Below are 14,715 nucleotides of genomic sequence, written 5' to 3' on the forward strand. Positions count from 1 at the left end.
ACTGCCGTTTGTCCGGGGCTTATCGGGCCCGTTTGACGTGCGCTGTGGCTTGTTGTATCGCTACGGTGCCGCTACGTTCGACCTATGTGTATGGCATAAGTAACTGCTGTGCAGAAACACTGTATATATTAACACAACAGAGCCGCATATTTTTGTGAGTGGAACGCGCCAGCGACTACACTCTGTACACGTTGTTAACGTTCAATACAGTCTCTGGCGCCAAACTGTTTGGTCTCGCCCACAAAAACAGACCATTTGGAAGCCCGAGGCGAGTGACCCCTCCCCCGCCCCGCGCGGCTCTATTTACACTCACTGGCTAGCTGGCGGTCCGGCGGCGTCTTCCCGCCGCCCACCTCGGCCATCCACGTGTTGATCTTCACTTCTCCGAGCCGCCCTTCCAGCCTCTCGCCGGCGGCTCCGGTGTCCGTGGGGCGGCCGACCGCCGGCCGACGGGCGCCGCCGCCGCCGATAGCGGGGAGACGGGGCGACGGGCACGGAGGAGACGCCGGCTGACGGCGCGGTGACGATGCCGGAGACGGAGACGGCAGGCTGGAGCCCCTGCTCGGGGACGGGCGTGACAGGGAGCTGCTGGACGGCAGGCTGGGTCCGCTGTTAGACGGCAGGCTGGGACCGCCACCGGACGACAGACTGGGTCCACCACTGGACGGCAGGCTGGGTCCGCTGTTAGACGACAGGCTGGGTCCACTGTTAGCTGGCAGGCTGGGACCGCCACCGGACGACAGGCTGGGTCCGCCACTGGACGGGAGGCTGGGACTCGACTGTCTGGACAGGGAGCTGGAGAGAAGGCTCGCTCCGCTGCCGGTAGAGGGTCGGGACAGCGAGCTGGACGTCGACTGAGTGTCCGTGGACTGCCTGCGCCGAGCTCCCAGAGACGGCACCGCCGGTGCCGGCGGGGAGGCCGAGCCCCGCCTCAGGCCGGTGTCCACCACGGGCGGCAGCTGCTGCTGCGGCGACCGCTGCAGCCGGCGCAGCAGTCGCTCGCCGGCGGCCGTCAGCTGGCCGTTGAGCGTCTGCAGCTGCGGCAGCCACTCGCCCAGCTGCTGCAGCTGCTCACTCTCCGCGCACACCGGGTTTCCGAGCAGATTCAGCGAGCGGAGCTCGGAGCAGGCGCGCAGGAACATACAGGACGTCAGGTCCGACACCTGGTTATCCTCCACATCCAGGACCTGTACGGGCGACAAAAAGATGGGTTCATTACACTTAGGTAGCTATTTATCGTTTACGTGAAAAGACGATATAGCGCAGAGAAGCGGAAAACGGGAAAAGTCGCTAATCGGTTTCTGCGCACAACAAAATACTCCGCCTCATTGTCATGCGAAACAGCACGATTAAGGTAAAAATTGATCGTAATAAAATAAAAACGCCATTCATGCACAATAAAAGCAATATAGAAGACCAGACTGACTTAGTGACCCTGACGGACTTTATCTCACGTCTGCCATCCGCCCCATCCCATCATGGTCCGGCACCTGTAGCTGGTCCAAACAGCTGCAGATGGAGACATCGGTGAGCCGGTTCCTGGCCACATAGAGCTCCTGCAGTCGCGGCAGCGCGCACACGCCGTCCAGCGTCTCCAGCGCGCAGCCCACCAGCCACAGCACGCGCAACTGGAACAGCCCCGAGCCGAAGGCGCGCAGGCCGCCGGGCAGCGGCGCGCGCTGCAGCCGCAGCTGCTCCAGCCGCGGCAGCTGCTGCAGCGTCCAGCTGAGCGCGGCAGCTGCCTCCGGTTCCGCCGACACAGAGACGGCCCGCACCGCGGTCAGGTCACGCACGGCCAGCTGGCTGCGCAGCTCGGCCGAGTCGGTGGTCGCCGTGACGCGCACGTGCGGCAGCGGCGCCGGCTCGTCATCGCCGGGACGCGGCTGCGGCGGCTTCATCGGCGGGGCGTCATCGTGTGGGGCCAGCAGAGATCGCCTGTAGGGATAACATGGTGAGATTCGTCATTCGAGAGCCTTTCGGATACAGATCGTTTACCGGACTGGCCTCTCAGGATCTTAGGTCTATATAGGGCCTTGGATCTTAGGGGAGATATGCGCAGGTGAAGCTGAGAGCAAATGATATAGCTTCGCAAATTTAGTGAAATATAAATTCGTGTAAGACTGTGAAATGCTGCAATAACAGTAAATTTCCTACACATTAACCGACCCATTGCGATGGTATAGATTCGCGGCTGCACTAGCGGGATAGCAGCCCACCCGTCAATGCAGCGCACGAATTGGCAACCTGCCTAGTGCCTACTCAGTCCAGCTGAGCTTGCTTGCTTTGCACACATTCACCACCCGACCGGACAACTTCGCATTCATCTTACCCTATGTGAATAAAAGTCTAGCGCCGAGCTCAGATTCGCACGTTCAGTTTCAGTTTGAGATTAGCAGACCCGAAAGATCTTAGCCGATGACATTATCGTGATGCGAATTGAAATCAACGCTCGATGCGTAGAAATTCAAGCCGAAGCCGTTTCGGCATCAAATACATCAAAACCATTGCAAAATACCCACAGCACCTATCCAGCCTTGCGCTCGAACCACTGAACTCTGCTCGAACTGAAATTTGTTATTATTTACATAGCAACGGAATGGACGCATCGTTGCTATGGAGCTGGTTGTAATCCGTCCCTGCAAAATATGACGTCGTTTAGTAATTTTTCCCATAAATCTTTCAAATTACACTTTTGTGAAATACGTTTATTGTTATAATGTTAAATTAGCTAGTTTACTTTCAAAAAACAACAATTAAGCTTGATCGTTAGCTATATATTATATATACGTCATTTTAGCAATAAATCATTTTACTTCGACAAAAACTGCGCAGCTGTTTCGAGAAATAACTGATGGGCTCTGCCGGCGCGGTGTGTAGGGGTGTATACTGTAGGTAGATGGGTTGCTAGCGTTGCTGGCTTGAATTAAAAATAATTTATAGACGTTTTTGGCTAAATTAGCTTATTTTTTGTGTAACGAATTCCAGTTCATTGAAAGGCAAGTATTAATGTGCTTATCCAGTTAGATTTTGGCGTGTTAAAAGGAGGGCAAGTCTTGGATATGGAAGACGAGCTAGAATATCAATATTGAATTAATATAGAATTAGATATAGTCATATGGGTTATTTCCTCTTTTTGCACCCTTTAAAAACTGAAGAAATTCGCAAAACAAAAACATGAAAAGAAAGAATATATCCTTCTAATACAGCAATACTTAGGCTACTTTTTACACAAAATGTTTATAAGTTGCACCGAACCACATGTTGAGTCAGCTGTCGGGTAAGGTTATGTTACATTAGGTAAGGTCAGGTCAGGTTGGGTTAGGACCTCCTTTTGTGTTTGTAATGACTGATAGTGATGTCATGTATCTGATGGAAGGATGGACACCATGGTTGCTGATCAAATCAACCCACTGACTTCTTTTGTTAACTGCCTGATCCATTTGTAGCATGGACCACTGTCCACACTGCCCAAATGACAAGCCATTGACCAAAAAGCTGCATCCATCCCTGCTGCTGACCCTGGTCCGTCATGGCCAGTCCAAAGGTAGCAAACAGGGCATCATGCAGTGACAGTCAGACTACCCACTGTCTCAGCTTGGGGTACAGCAGGCTGGGGCCCTGCGCACACACCTCGACTCTTGTGGAGTCTCCTTCGACGAGGTGTACTCCAGCGATCTGTCTCGCGCCCGGCAGACGGCCCATATCCTGACTGATGGTCTCCAATTCCATGTGAAAATGACCTCCGTCCGGCGCCTACGGACCCGGCGCTACGGCGACTTTAGTTTGTTGTCACCGGGCGCGGACGGCCGCTGAGGTCCGTTCGTGATTCCAAAGGGCAGTGACACCCGCCAGTCCACCAGGTGCGTCAACGGGCCACTGAGTTCCTGCGGAACATCTGCGCCAGACACCTATCGCCGCGCTGTCCAAGTGTGCAGGTTGTCACCCACAACTGGAAGATCTCCCACAACTGAATAACGAGCTGGTTGGTGCTCTGGCAGAGGTGTCAGGTGGGGATACCGGAGCCTGGGATGACCGTAAGACGCCCAACACAGGGTCACAGTGCTGCGTGTGGAGCAGGGGACGGAACGACGGATAACGGTGGCGTTTGTGGAACTGGGGAGTGGGGAGCGACGAACATCTGCGTGTTGCGGCAGGAAAGTGACGACTGATGGGAGTAGTTGTACTTTGCAGTTGCTTGCGTTTGTTGATGTTTTTGGGAGTGAAGTTTGATCTCGCATCTGAGCTTGTAATGTTTATATTCGTACTGATTATAAGTGTTATTGACACATGTGAGTGCCTTGAATGTTTCGGCTGACATTTCACCTGTGATGTGCAGATACTTTTAATATTTAAAAGAGGTCGCAATTTCATTTGCAGTTCCTAGCTTCATTTGCACACAAAAATGTGTGGATGGGAGTTGTACCTCGCAGACGTTGTGTTCTTTTAACCATTTATATCGTGTGAATCAGAGAAACGCTTATCTATGGTTGATATCGTGAATTGTTGCGTGCTGTCGACTACCGGCACATCATTCAGTCGGTATAAACCTCGGAGAATATGCTCGAGAAAAAAATGTTTTAAATATGTGGAATGTTTCACATTTTTTTTTATTCCCTTGATGGCAGCATTACTATCGCATGTTTCTTTGAATTGCTAATGTTGAGGGAAATCATGGTTCTTTTCTTTTTATTCCAGCTCATGCACTGTGTTCGATAGCTTCACCATTTGATATGCCGGCTGCGTTCTTTACATTTGGTTTCGTCTAAGTGCTAAGCTAGTGTCGCTTTGAATCCGTATATGCACCTGCTGTACCGACCTGTGTTGTTTCACAATATCTTTCTTTTCGGCAGATCACTCACCGCGCACCTGTGAAGCACTGCACCATTGCACTATGAACCTGTCCGAGATACGCGGCTCCACCAGCCAGCTGACAAAGCTGCGCCCGTCCCTGCTGCTGACCCTGGTCCGTCACGGCCAGTCGGAGGGCAACAAGCAGGGCGTCATCCAGGGACAGTCCGACTACCCGCTCTCTGAGCTGGGAGTCCAACAGGCGCAGACCCTGCGCGCTCACCTCGACTCTCGGGGCGTCTCCTTCGACGCAGTGTACTCCAGCGACCTGTCACGTGCCCGGCAGACGGCAGATATCGTGGCCGCCGGGCTGGAGATAACCAACGATCGCCGTTTGCGCGAGAGGAACTACGGGAACTGCGAGAACAAGCCTGCGGCAGATCTGGCGCGCTGCGCCGCCGCGGCCGACCTGCCGGTGGCCCAGTACGTGCCGGACGGTGGCGAGTCCCAGGAGCAGGTGCGGGACCGTGCGGGGGAGTTCTTCAAAGAGATTTGTGCCCGTCATCTCTCCGATACGTGTACGCGGATACTGGTGACGGGTCACGGTGGGTGCCTCAGGGAGCTGATCACATTTCTGTTCAGCACCTACTCAGGGAACCTGAAGAAGGCAGACGCGCACAAGATCGCGCCGAACACAGGCGTGACGGTGGTGCATGTGGCCAGGAAGGGACAGGACATGGACTCGCTGACGCTGAAATTTCTCAAGATTCATAGTGATGAACATCTGGTAAATGTGGCTTCCACAGCCCCGCCCGAGGTTTGATGCGGTCGCTGTATCTAGCTAGGTTATCGAATGAGACTTGAGATCAAATTGCAGGCAAATTGTTGGTAGTCGTGCAGCAGGGTTGAATTTCAACGGCTGTGTGATTTTGAGAAGTTGGAACGCTGCGGGAGACTGGCTGTTTCAACATATCATGTCACTGTGGTTGTTTTAGCAGGTCTGTTACGGTGACTTCGGATAGTCGGTGACCGATCAGGGGCTGAAATATCTAGTCATGGCTATGCGATGTGGCGTTGAACGTTTTAACTCGCTGTTATATCCCGAGCTATTGATGTTCCTTCTCGTCACTGCCACTGTCAAACCCGCCTATTTATTTGTTGTGCAATGTTGCGCACTGCGATACCATGCAATCAACATTCAACATCGATGAATCGATGCAATATCGATGCTTATAGGCTGAATTGTGACGTTTGCCTTTTGCTGTTCCCGCGATGTCTGCTCATTTTTCAATACATCTCAATTTGAATTGAACCGTTACTCGTCCATCTCATCATGCCTATATCGAACGAAACGTTAGGAGCATAAAGAGAAGAGGCACATTTCCGGGACCATTACAGAGCTGGTTTAGTCTTAACTTTGTAACGGAAACAGCTGTTTGTTACACAAATGAATTTGTTGTAAATATTTACACTTGTTTACCAGTAGCCAAATCGGCGACAACGCAGCCCGTGAACGTTTCCAGATCTGGCGCCCGGCTGGCTGTGCACTGCCCCCGCGAGTTCGCGGGTTACTCGGATGTCAGCACCTCCTTTTGCCCTGCGTGTTTGCACCGCAAGCGATTGGCGCCTTTATGTTGATAACAAGGATCAGCATAAGATGCGGTAGCGCTATTTCTGGTATATTAATCATAAGATCGCCGACTTATATCATGTAGTTCAACAGCAGTACGGCTCGATAGGCGCTATGGCTTTTTGATTAATCCATGTCGTGTACGACCAGTATATGTAGGTGTCGCGTCGGTGGCCACTGACCACAAGTCATCCCGCCCAGCGATGGAACCTGCAGTAAACAAACATCAAATACACAAAACAATATATTTGAATGGACATCGATAGTTCGTCAGAGGCCGCAACACTACCGATATTGTGGTCAAGGCGGCCCATTTAGCCATCCATAGTCCCTATCGCCGTCTTAAATCACAGTCAAATGCCACAACTCTAACAGAGGTCCGACACAATAGCTCAGGTCAGAGAGGTCAGAGAAACAATCGCTTCAATAGCTGCATAACATCAGACCGGGTTTATCACAATATGCGATGCATGTTCCCCCGGCGCTATCAAGCTCAAAATAATGCACGCATGGCAATGCTGCAGCTCAAGGCAACTTTATAGTCAGGCTCCTTTCCCCAACGAGAAAAGAAAACAGTTGCAGTAGTTCAGTGACTGCATGCCGTTCAGTTCACGCCTGTTCAAGTAGACACATTTACACGCAAGACACAAACGACACCTAGGGTAAAATAAAACACTACTCATCACAGTACATGCTCCTGAGAAAAATAAGACCACTAAATTATGCTGTGAAAATGCGAGGCACCGGCACGGCAAACACCAGGAAACCATTAAACGTGGTCACACCCTGTACGATATGGCAAAAAAGAGCTGGTAGGGGCAAGGCGGGGCAAAGTGCCCTTACATATTCTGGTGAAAGCAGAACTGCAATAACTCCTCGCTATTATGCGTTGTGCTTTGCATCAGAATAAAGAGCCATTCGAAACCCCAATCGATTATTATCACACCATCTCCGGAAGCCGCACGTCCCTCAGGCCGCGGTCGGCTCGAGCAGTTTCCCGACCACTGCGCGGAGGTCGGCCAGCAGCGTCTCCCGGTGTTCTCTGAGCAGCAGGCGGAGCGGGTCGGCGGCACGGCGGGGACCCGCCGCCAGCAGCCGGCGCAGCAGCAGCAGCTGCAGCCCCCAGCCGGCGGCGCCCTCCAGCTGCAGCGGCTGACTGCGGGCCGCGCAGTACAGCGCCGCCAGTCGCTCGGGCCGGCGCGCCGCCAGCACCCGGCCGCCCAGCGACTCAGCAGCCTCCGCCAGCAGGAACCGGTCGGCAGCGGCCAGCAGCGGCAGCCACAGCCGCGCCGGCAGCCGCGACAGCAGACGGCAGCCGGCGCCGCAGCCGTAGGCGATATGGACCAGCGGCGCGGCCACCTCGCGGCTCAGCTCCCCCAGCGGCACGCGCTGGGTGCTGGCCTCTCGGAACCCGCCGGTGAGGAGGGCGCCCAGCACCGGACTGCCGGCGGCCAGCCGGTCCCTGCGAGCAGCCACCTCCCCGTCTGACAGCACCAGCGTCAGATCGGGCGGCAGCGGCTCGCCCACGTACCGACACGGAGATGACGTCTCTGTCGCCTCTGACGGCGGGGGTCGGTCGTTGGGCGCGAGGTGCCGGCAGAGGGCGGCCAGCGCGCCGGCCGCCGGGCCCGACCGGTCGTCAGCGTCGGACACCAGTTCGTCCAGCAGGAGGTCGAGGCCGCGCCGCCGGAGCAGCAGCCGACGCAGGCTGGTCTGCAGGCTGGGGGCAGCGAGAAAAAGACAGGGCAGGTCAGGTCAAAAACATGCGGAAAGAAGATGCCACACGGCTTGCAAATATTGAGTTACATTTAAAGTCTGCAGGAAATTACTGATATAGCAGCTGGCATGATCTAAAATAAGTGTCACTAAAAAATTGACGACTAGAGTTAAGAAAAAACTGACAAAGGATGTGGTATAGGACGGTGATTGAGCAAGCCAAGGATGACAAGACAACAGAGATGATAAACGAGATGATACATCTCGATGATCATCTCAACAGAGATGATACATCTCGCTATAACACACGTCTCGCACCACCCCCGGTCGCTCACCTGACCACCACGGCTGCCGTGATGACTGCCGCCGTGGCCGTGTCGCCTCCGAGCTCCATCAGCGACTCCAGCACGCCCTGGCCGTAGCCGGAGTGAGCCACGGCCTGGAGTCCAGACAGGGCCGGCTGGGCCTGCTCTCGGGATAGGGAGCTGACGCACAGCCAGGCCAGCCGCTGACACACCAGCGGACGGAAACAGTACGGGTTCCTGGCGACAGGGAACGACACGGAGCGGGTTATAGCGGGCTAGTAAAGTTACACGAATACAAGGAGGTCGGTAGATTTGAACGTTAAGTATGTTTAAAGATCGTGACGACTGACGAGTGACGAGGAGCTCCCCGAACAAACCCATAATAATAAAAGCGCGTCAGAAAAGCATAAGACAAAATGCTCGAAACCAGTTTGAGGTAGGACCCTGTAGATTCAACAATATCGAAACAATCCTAAGACTGATGACCCCACGGTACGTTTAAACGAACCCATTTCCCCGCTGCAGGTTCCCAGCCCGCTCGCTCACCTGCCGATTCTGGCCAGTATTCGTGCGGCGCGCGGCTGCGGCTGGGGCGCCAGTCTCAGACAGTCTACCAGCGCGCGGCAGCAGTCGGCACTGGCCAGCTGCCGGTCCGGCTTCTCCGCCTGCGACTCCCGCGAGAGCAGCAGCAGCAGCCAGCTGTGCTCCTCCCCGCGCCGGGACGCCGGCTCGGAGGACACCTCCGCCGAGTAGAGTCGCCGGCGTTTGCTGGGCCGGTGTGCCGAGCCGCTGCTGGGTGAGTGGAGAGGCGGGGAGTGATAGAGAGGGCCGGCGGAGGAGGAGGATACAGACGGGGATCGCATCTCGCCGCCGCCTGAGGATATCTGAGGACTGAGCTCCCCGCTCGGCCGGTCTTCTAGTGGAGGTGACCGGGAGTCAGCGCCACGCGGAGACACCTGGGGACTCCACTGTCCCCCTCCCGGACACTCCACCGGAGACTGGGGGCCCGAACTCGCCGGCGATACTGACGGGGAGAACCGCCCGCCTCCCGGGAACAGCGGCGGTGAGAGGGACCCGCCAGGAGCGGGTGAGACGGGCGGTGAGAATTGCCAGCCGCCCGGTGAGACAGGCGGTGAGAACTGCGACTCGGACCAGCTCCCGGACGGGGACGCAGAGCGTGGAGAGCGGGCCGAGAACGACCAGCCGGGCGGGCTGACGTCCGGTGAACGCAGCGGCGAGCTGGCCAGACTGTCTGTCGGACTGAACGACTTGAAGAGCCGCTCGGCGGCCGGCTCGGCGCGCCGCACCTGCTGCAGGTACGACTCGATCTCCCGCTCCACCTGGCGGTAGGTGGGGCTGTCGGCGCGGTAGCCGCTGCCGTCGCTGCTGTTGCCGTCCTCGCTGTCCTCTGAGGACACCGGGCTGACGCTGCGCCGACAGCAGCGCTGGTCACCGCTCCGGCCCTCCCGCTCCCAGCCGGCGACCAACGCCTGCAGGCGACCCACCAGCACCGCGATCAGACCGGCCCGCTTCATCTGGCCGAACCCCGTGTCATCGTACACGAACTGGAAGAGGGCGTGCAGTACACGGCGGCGCAGCGACTCCGACTCGCCCCGCGCGCCGAGCACGCGCACCAGCCAGGGCAGGTAGCCGAGCGAGCGGAACCGCGCACGGTTCACCGACTCCCAGCAGAACAGGCACAGCGCGCTCACCAGAGAGCTGCGGTCTGTGGACGGAGCGGGCGGGAGGTCAATGGACTGCGGTAGGCGAGGGTGGTTGTATCACCGGTACAGTGCGAAAAAAATCTGAGACATGACTGAGTACCAAAGCACCAACTATCTAATGTCAAATTACAGTTAAAGCACAACATGAGCGTCCCGAGGGCCGCGGAAAGCGTACCAGCCAAAACACCTGATTCTGTTTTCAAATAAAGCATTCAAGTATGCTCACTGCCCGTCCCCCGACATGCGACTCCTGGCCACTCACCGACAGAGCTGGTGACGGAAGTAACGCTGACAGAGTCCGACTGATCCGTCTCGGCGCCGTCCGTAGGCGGTCGCTCGGTCCTGTGTCCGTGCCGCGCCTTATCCCCGGTCCGTCCGCCGCCCGCACCGGCACCCGAGCCGCTGTCGGACGCACCAGGCGGTCCTCGCTTCTTCTCACTCTCCTCTGCGGTTTGGAGTCGACCCTCGGGGGTGTTTCCGGCCTCTGGCTGATGCGTGGGCGTCTCCTCTGACCCAGACCGACTCCCCGATGTCTCTCCGGCAGCGTCTGCGGCTGCCGCGCCGTGGATCCCCTCCCAGAGCAGCTGTAGGAACCCCAGCTGTCCGAGCGTGGGTCGCAGACTCGACTCCTGAGCCAGGGTCAGGGCCAGCCGAAAGGCCGACACAGCCAGCTCTGGGTCGCGGAGTGGCGGCGGCGGCGGCGGGTCGGCGGCGGACTCGGAGCCACTCTCGGGCCTGCCGCCGCCGGTCTCAGAGCTGCCGCTACTGCCGCTGTCACACTCGGCGCCGCAGAGCCGCAGCAGGGACGGCATGGCCTCCGCGCTCTGCTGCATCTGAAGGAAAAGGAAACGAGCCCTCAATATCGACTCAGTCGTCGAGCATGCCAGATTTTACATAAAAGTTGGGCATATGTGACGTAATTGTGACGCTACGATGTGCGTCATGATTTGATTGTTACGAAATAATTTCTGAAATATCAGCATTGAACAGATTATCTGCTGGTTCTCTGCGGACATAATTAGCGCTAGCCTCCCGCTGGCCCCCTGAGTCCGTTCCCGACCCACCCACCTGGGCGCCCGTCTCGCGGGCGGCGCCGGCGGCAAAGTGCGCCAGTGTGCGGAGCGCCTCCCGCACCAGTTGCCTGTTCTGTGAGCCGAGCGCACCGGCCACCGTGACCAGACACTCCGTACGCAGCAGCCGGCGCCGGTGGCTGTCCCGGTCCGCGAGCAGCCTGCGCACCGGCCGGAGAACAGGCGTCACGGGGGCACGGGATGCAGAGGGGCGATACTTGATAGCAAAACGATCAGTCACAGATTACACTTAGACGAGGCTAGATGAAACAATGGCGGTAATCAGAAATGGAGAGCACTGCAAACATTACATGGAACTGAAGAGTGTGATTGATCGCAAGAAGAATAATAAGTGACACTGTCCAAAATTGTTGAACAGTCAGGATGACGAGGTAATTTGCCGTAACCCAGCTGCTTAGCAAACACAGGTCAGCACGATCAGGTACGAAACAAACACTTCACCAGTTTCCAACGAATGACTCAACCAAACACCAACCGAGCTACTGACCATCCACAATACCGCATCAGATTGGGAAGCGTTAGCACCCCACAACCATATGATCGTTTCTACACCGTGACACCACTAGCTCACAACTGAATTGTTAGCATCCCACAGCGATATGATCTTTTCTACACCGCGTGACACCGATAGCTCCCCACCTCCAGAGCCGGAACACGGTGGTCTTCAGGTCGTCTGGAGGCGGCGGCGGCTGGTCGACTGCCATCAGCGACTGTACCAGGTCCAGTGTGTCCTCCTGGAGGAGAGTGCGGCACAGCGCCGGCTCCTGCGCCAGGTTGGCCAGCGTGCGGCACGCCCGGTTCGCCACCTCCGCGTCCGCGACCAGCTGTAACTGGAGACGGTGGATGGGGGACTGTTAGCGGACCGAGCAGGCAATAACTGTCAACCCAAGACTCCTTTATGTTCAGAAAGACGTCCATTTCTGGAGAACAAAAAAAAAGCAAGATAGGTAAATTTGTTTTAACATCATTATCGACGTCGGAAAACAAAAATACCTATAGCTCAGAAAAACGTGAAATAAACAGCCAATACCACATGTTATCCTCTCAAATGTCACCCAAGAGGAATTCTCACCACATTCAGTACGGCATGAATCCCGCCGTGCTGAACAAAGTGCTGTCGGCCGGCCGACCGCGCCGTGCAGTTCCCCAGGATACTGAGCGTCACATTGAACACATCAGCTGGCTGCGGCTGCTTCAGCAGCTCCGTCAGCGGCGTCAGGCCGCCCTGGCGCACAAACTCCTCCAGGCCCGGCCTGGTGCTGATGACGCGCTTCCGCACCTCGACCAGCACACTGAGCAGCTGCGGGCGAGCCAGCTGGCCCCCCAGCTGGCGGACGACGCGCTCCACGTCCGCCCGCCCCATCGTCTGACGGTGCCGGGAGCGCCAGAGATGAGAGGTGCTCCGCGTGCTGCAGGCTGTGGGAAGGGCAGCGATAGCTTTGGTAAGTGAGAGAAAACATCTTTTAAATGTCGCTCCCATAGCTCAGTCGGTAGAGCGTTAGCCTTCGCCGGCACACGGGGGGTTGATGCACCCCCCCCCCCTCCCCCCTAAGGTTTATCGCGAATAACTCGCGTAAAAAGCGGCCGATCGACACAAAACTTTCAGTACCCTCGCGTTAATCAATTTTACACCAACCCTGAAAATTTCATGACCCTGACATAAGTGACCTTTGACCTATGACCTACTTTTTGAGACCATGTTTGGCCGGAATCGCGATTCAGCGTATGTCGGCTCGCATCAGCCGCGCGTTTGCAGTCTTTTCGTGGTTCCAAGTGGTCAAACATGTGACTTGATGTTGCTCCCATGCATTAGGGTGGATGTCAAGGTCACCTGTATGTCAGGTCCGATCATTGACCTTTGATGACCTCGGTCCACTTTTTCGAGTTTTACATGTTTCTAGGCTAGTGTTTTTTAAGCTGAATTCGAATTCAGCAACCATTTTAACATTTTCGAAGTAATTTTGGTGCCATCATAACATGTGGTGCCTTTGTAACATGTCAGAGACGGTTGACACGTAGGTACTACGAATATCCGGCAGGACCCCTGCTGGTTGACCTGACCTGACCTGACCTGACCCGACCTGGCCTAAATGCATAAAGATATAATCTGTGATGAAAACTATTTAGCATGTCTGCATGATATTCGTGATCAGCACCCCGAAAAACCACACATCAGTCACACTTAACGACGTTCTAACAGGTCCCGATTTTCCCGACTTTTGGGCCATTGACCTGACCTGGAAGATCAACCGATAATCTAGGACCTTAAAATTGGGTATCATCGGCTTCCTCTGGTCACGGGCAGCACGCTCGTTTTTTTTTTCGCGAAGCTCTAGCTCGATCAGGGGCCAAACGCGAACGGGGTCATACCAACCAACCAACCCATACCACCACCCTTCTGCCGTCGAAGGACGCAACATGGCCTGTGCCGGCGAGGGCTTGACCCCTCGTGGTGAGAGCACGTGTCCCGGTTAAAAAAGTCGGCTCGAGGCGCGATGGGCGCTCGATCTTTACGAGCCTCCTGACAGGTTATGGTTGTGGTTTGTGGCAGCCCATGGCCAGCCAAAGTCAGTGAGAATGACTGGCCAGTGGCCATATGGGGCAATGGGCATGCGTGACGTTCAACTTTGGACTCTAGATTGTCACATACCAAGAATTCAAATTGAGTGATCAGAAGGTGGAAAGCAGGGTCAATGCCAAAGGCTCTTGGGGGCTCTTTCCTTGTGAATTGTTCAATTTTTGAGCTGAATTTATTTCTAAAATTTTGTACTGTTTTCAACATAAACAAACAGCCAGTTAACATTCTAGCAGCATATCAATAATAATATTGCCTGCTGCTTGTAGTTGTTACTCACTCAATTTGGCACCTGATGTGACTTGAAAATTAGTAACAGGCCAGGGATTCCACAGTCTATGATAATCTGATAAAATTATATTAGCTATTGGGGATATTATTTTTCAATATGAAAAACATTTTTACCATTTATCGCACCAATGCCTGCAAATTGTCAATTGACGATAGGATACCTATGGTAGGGCAGACCAAGGGTAGCCACTCTTTGTAACTCTGTAAAACATGAAAACATCCATTATATTTGTCATAATTAGCTTTCAATAGTATAAAAACTTAAAGGGACCCTCCCACCTTCAAAAAAGTTAATGAATTGGCATGAAAGTGATGTCGCTCGGTTCAGAAAGAGCAAAAATAAATATCTACCAAATTTCATCGAAAAATATTCACCGGTTTTCAAGATATTAGACTTTTACTTTTGTTTACTTTTTGGGATCTCCGCTGTTCCTAGCGACTTTATTTGAAAGTGTGGCATTTGTTGCGCGCAAAGCAGCATATACCACCGCGTGCTGCCAAACGTTTTAGTAAAAGATTTAAAAATCGTTAGATCTCCGCTGACGTCACAAATTCTAAGGGGGCATACCAATGCATTAGCCCCTTAGAATCCGAA

At 54.9% G+C, this 14,715-nt stretch overlaps 3 protein-coding genes across 5 annotated transcripts; 1 reads left to right on the forward strand and 2 right to left on the reverse strand.

The window, feature by feature from the left end:
* Window positions 1–107: 107 nt before the first annotated feature.
* Window positions 108–2,587, reverse strand: LOC122379962 (leucine-rich repeat-containing protein 56-like). 2 transcript variants are annotated; one of them, XM_043362658.1, is made up of 4 exons: window positions 2,330–2,556; window positions 1,709–1,935; window positions 1,491–1,627; window positions 108–1,187 (listed from the first exon to the last, which is right to left on the reverse strand). In XM_043362658.1, exons 2-4 carry the CDS (start codon window positions 1,896–1,898, stop codon window positions 300–302), a joined length of 1,215 nt encoding a protein of 404 aa, XP_043218593.1. In that variant the 5' UTR covers window positions 1,899–1,935; window positions 2,330–2,556; the 3' UTR covers window positions 108–299. The 2 variants fall into 2 exon arrangements, with proteins under 2 accessions (XP_043218593.1, XP_043218592.1); XM_043362657.1 differs by having other exon boundaries at window positions 1,491–1,935; window positions 2,330–2,587.
* A 263-nt stretch (window positions 2,588–2,850) lies between these two features.
* On the forward strand, window positions 2,851–6,100 carry LOC122379964 (fructose-2,6-bisphosphatase TIGAR-like). Of its 2 annotated transcripts, none has more exons than XM_043362661.1 (2): window positions 2,851–2,996; window positions 4,851–6,100. In XM_043362661.1, the coding sequence occupies exon 2, from the start codon at window positions 4,892–4,894 to the stop codon at window positions 5,609–5,611; it is 720 nt and encodes a 239-aa protein (XP_043218596.1). In that variant the 5' UTR covers window positions 2,851–2,996; window positions 4,851–4,891; the 3' UTR covers window positions 5,612–6,100. The 2 variants fall into 2 exon arrangements, with proteins under 2 accessions (XP_043218596.1, XP_043218597.1); XM_043362662.1 differs by lacking the exon at window positions 2,851–2,996 and adding an exon at window positions 3,814–3,860.
* A 549-nt stretch (window positions 6,101–6,649) lies between these two features.
* Window positions 6,650–14,464, reverse strand: LOC122379958. Its single transcript, XM_043362653.1, has 7 exons — window positions 12,327–14,464; window positions 11,894–12,084; window positions 11,232–11,394; window positions 10,426–10,996; window positions 8,986–10,165; window positions 8,470–8,676; window positions 6,650–8,138 (listed from the first exon to the last, which is right to left on the reverse strand). The coding sequence occupies exons 1-7, from the start codon at window positions 12,732–12,734 to the stop codon at window positions 7,388–7,390; spliced, it is 3,471 nt and encodes a 1,156-aa protein (XP_043218588.1). The 5' UTR covers window positions 12,735–14,464; the 3' UTR covers window positions 6,650–7,387.
* Window positions 14,465–14,715: the final 251 nt, after the last annotated feature.

The sequence above is a fragment of the Amphibalanus amphitrite genome, unplaced genomic scaffold, assembly GCF_019059575.1.
Source record: "Amphibalanus amphitrite isolate SeventyFive unplaced genomic scaffold, NRLGWU_Aamphi_draft 000087F_arrow, whole genome shotgun sequence".
NCBI classification, from domain to species: domain Eukaryota; kingdom Metazoa; phylum Arthropoda; class Thecostraca; order Balanomorpha; family Balanidae; genus Amphibalanus; species Amphibalanus amphitrite.

Bases quoted from the DNA above. Each gene is read 5' to 3' on its own strand.
- LOC122379962 (XM_043362657.1), bottom strand. From the start codon at position 1,898: ATGAAGCCGCCGCAGCCGCGTCCCGGCGATGACGAGCCGGCGCCGCTG. The intron at 1,188-1,490 runs GTGCCGGACCAT...TCGCCCGTACAG, and splicing joins GCTGTTTGGACCAGCTACAG to GTCCTGGATGTGGAGGATAA.
- LOC122379964 (XM_043362661.1), top strand. From the start codon at position 4,892: ATGAACCTGTCCGAGATACGCGGCTCCACCAGCCAGCTGACAAAGCTG.
- LOC122379958 (XM_043362653.1), bottom strand. From the start codon at position 12,734: ATGGGAGCGACATTTAAAAGATGTTTTCTCTCACTTACCAAAGCTATC. The intron at 11,395-11,893 runs GTGGGGAGCTAT...GCCGGTGCGCAG, and splicing joins ACCGTGTTCCGGCTCTGGAG to GCTGCTCGCGGACCGGGACA. The intron at 8,677-8,985 runs GTGAGCGAGCGG...CCCTGTCGCCAG, and splicing joins ATACTGGCCAGAATCGGCAG to GAACCCGTACTGTTTCCGTC.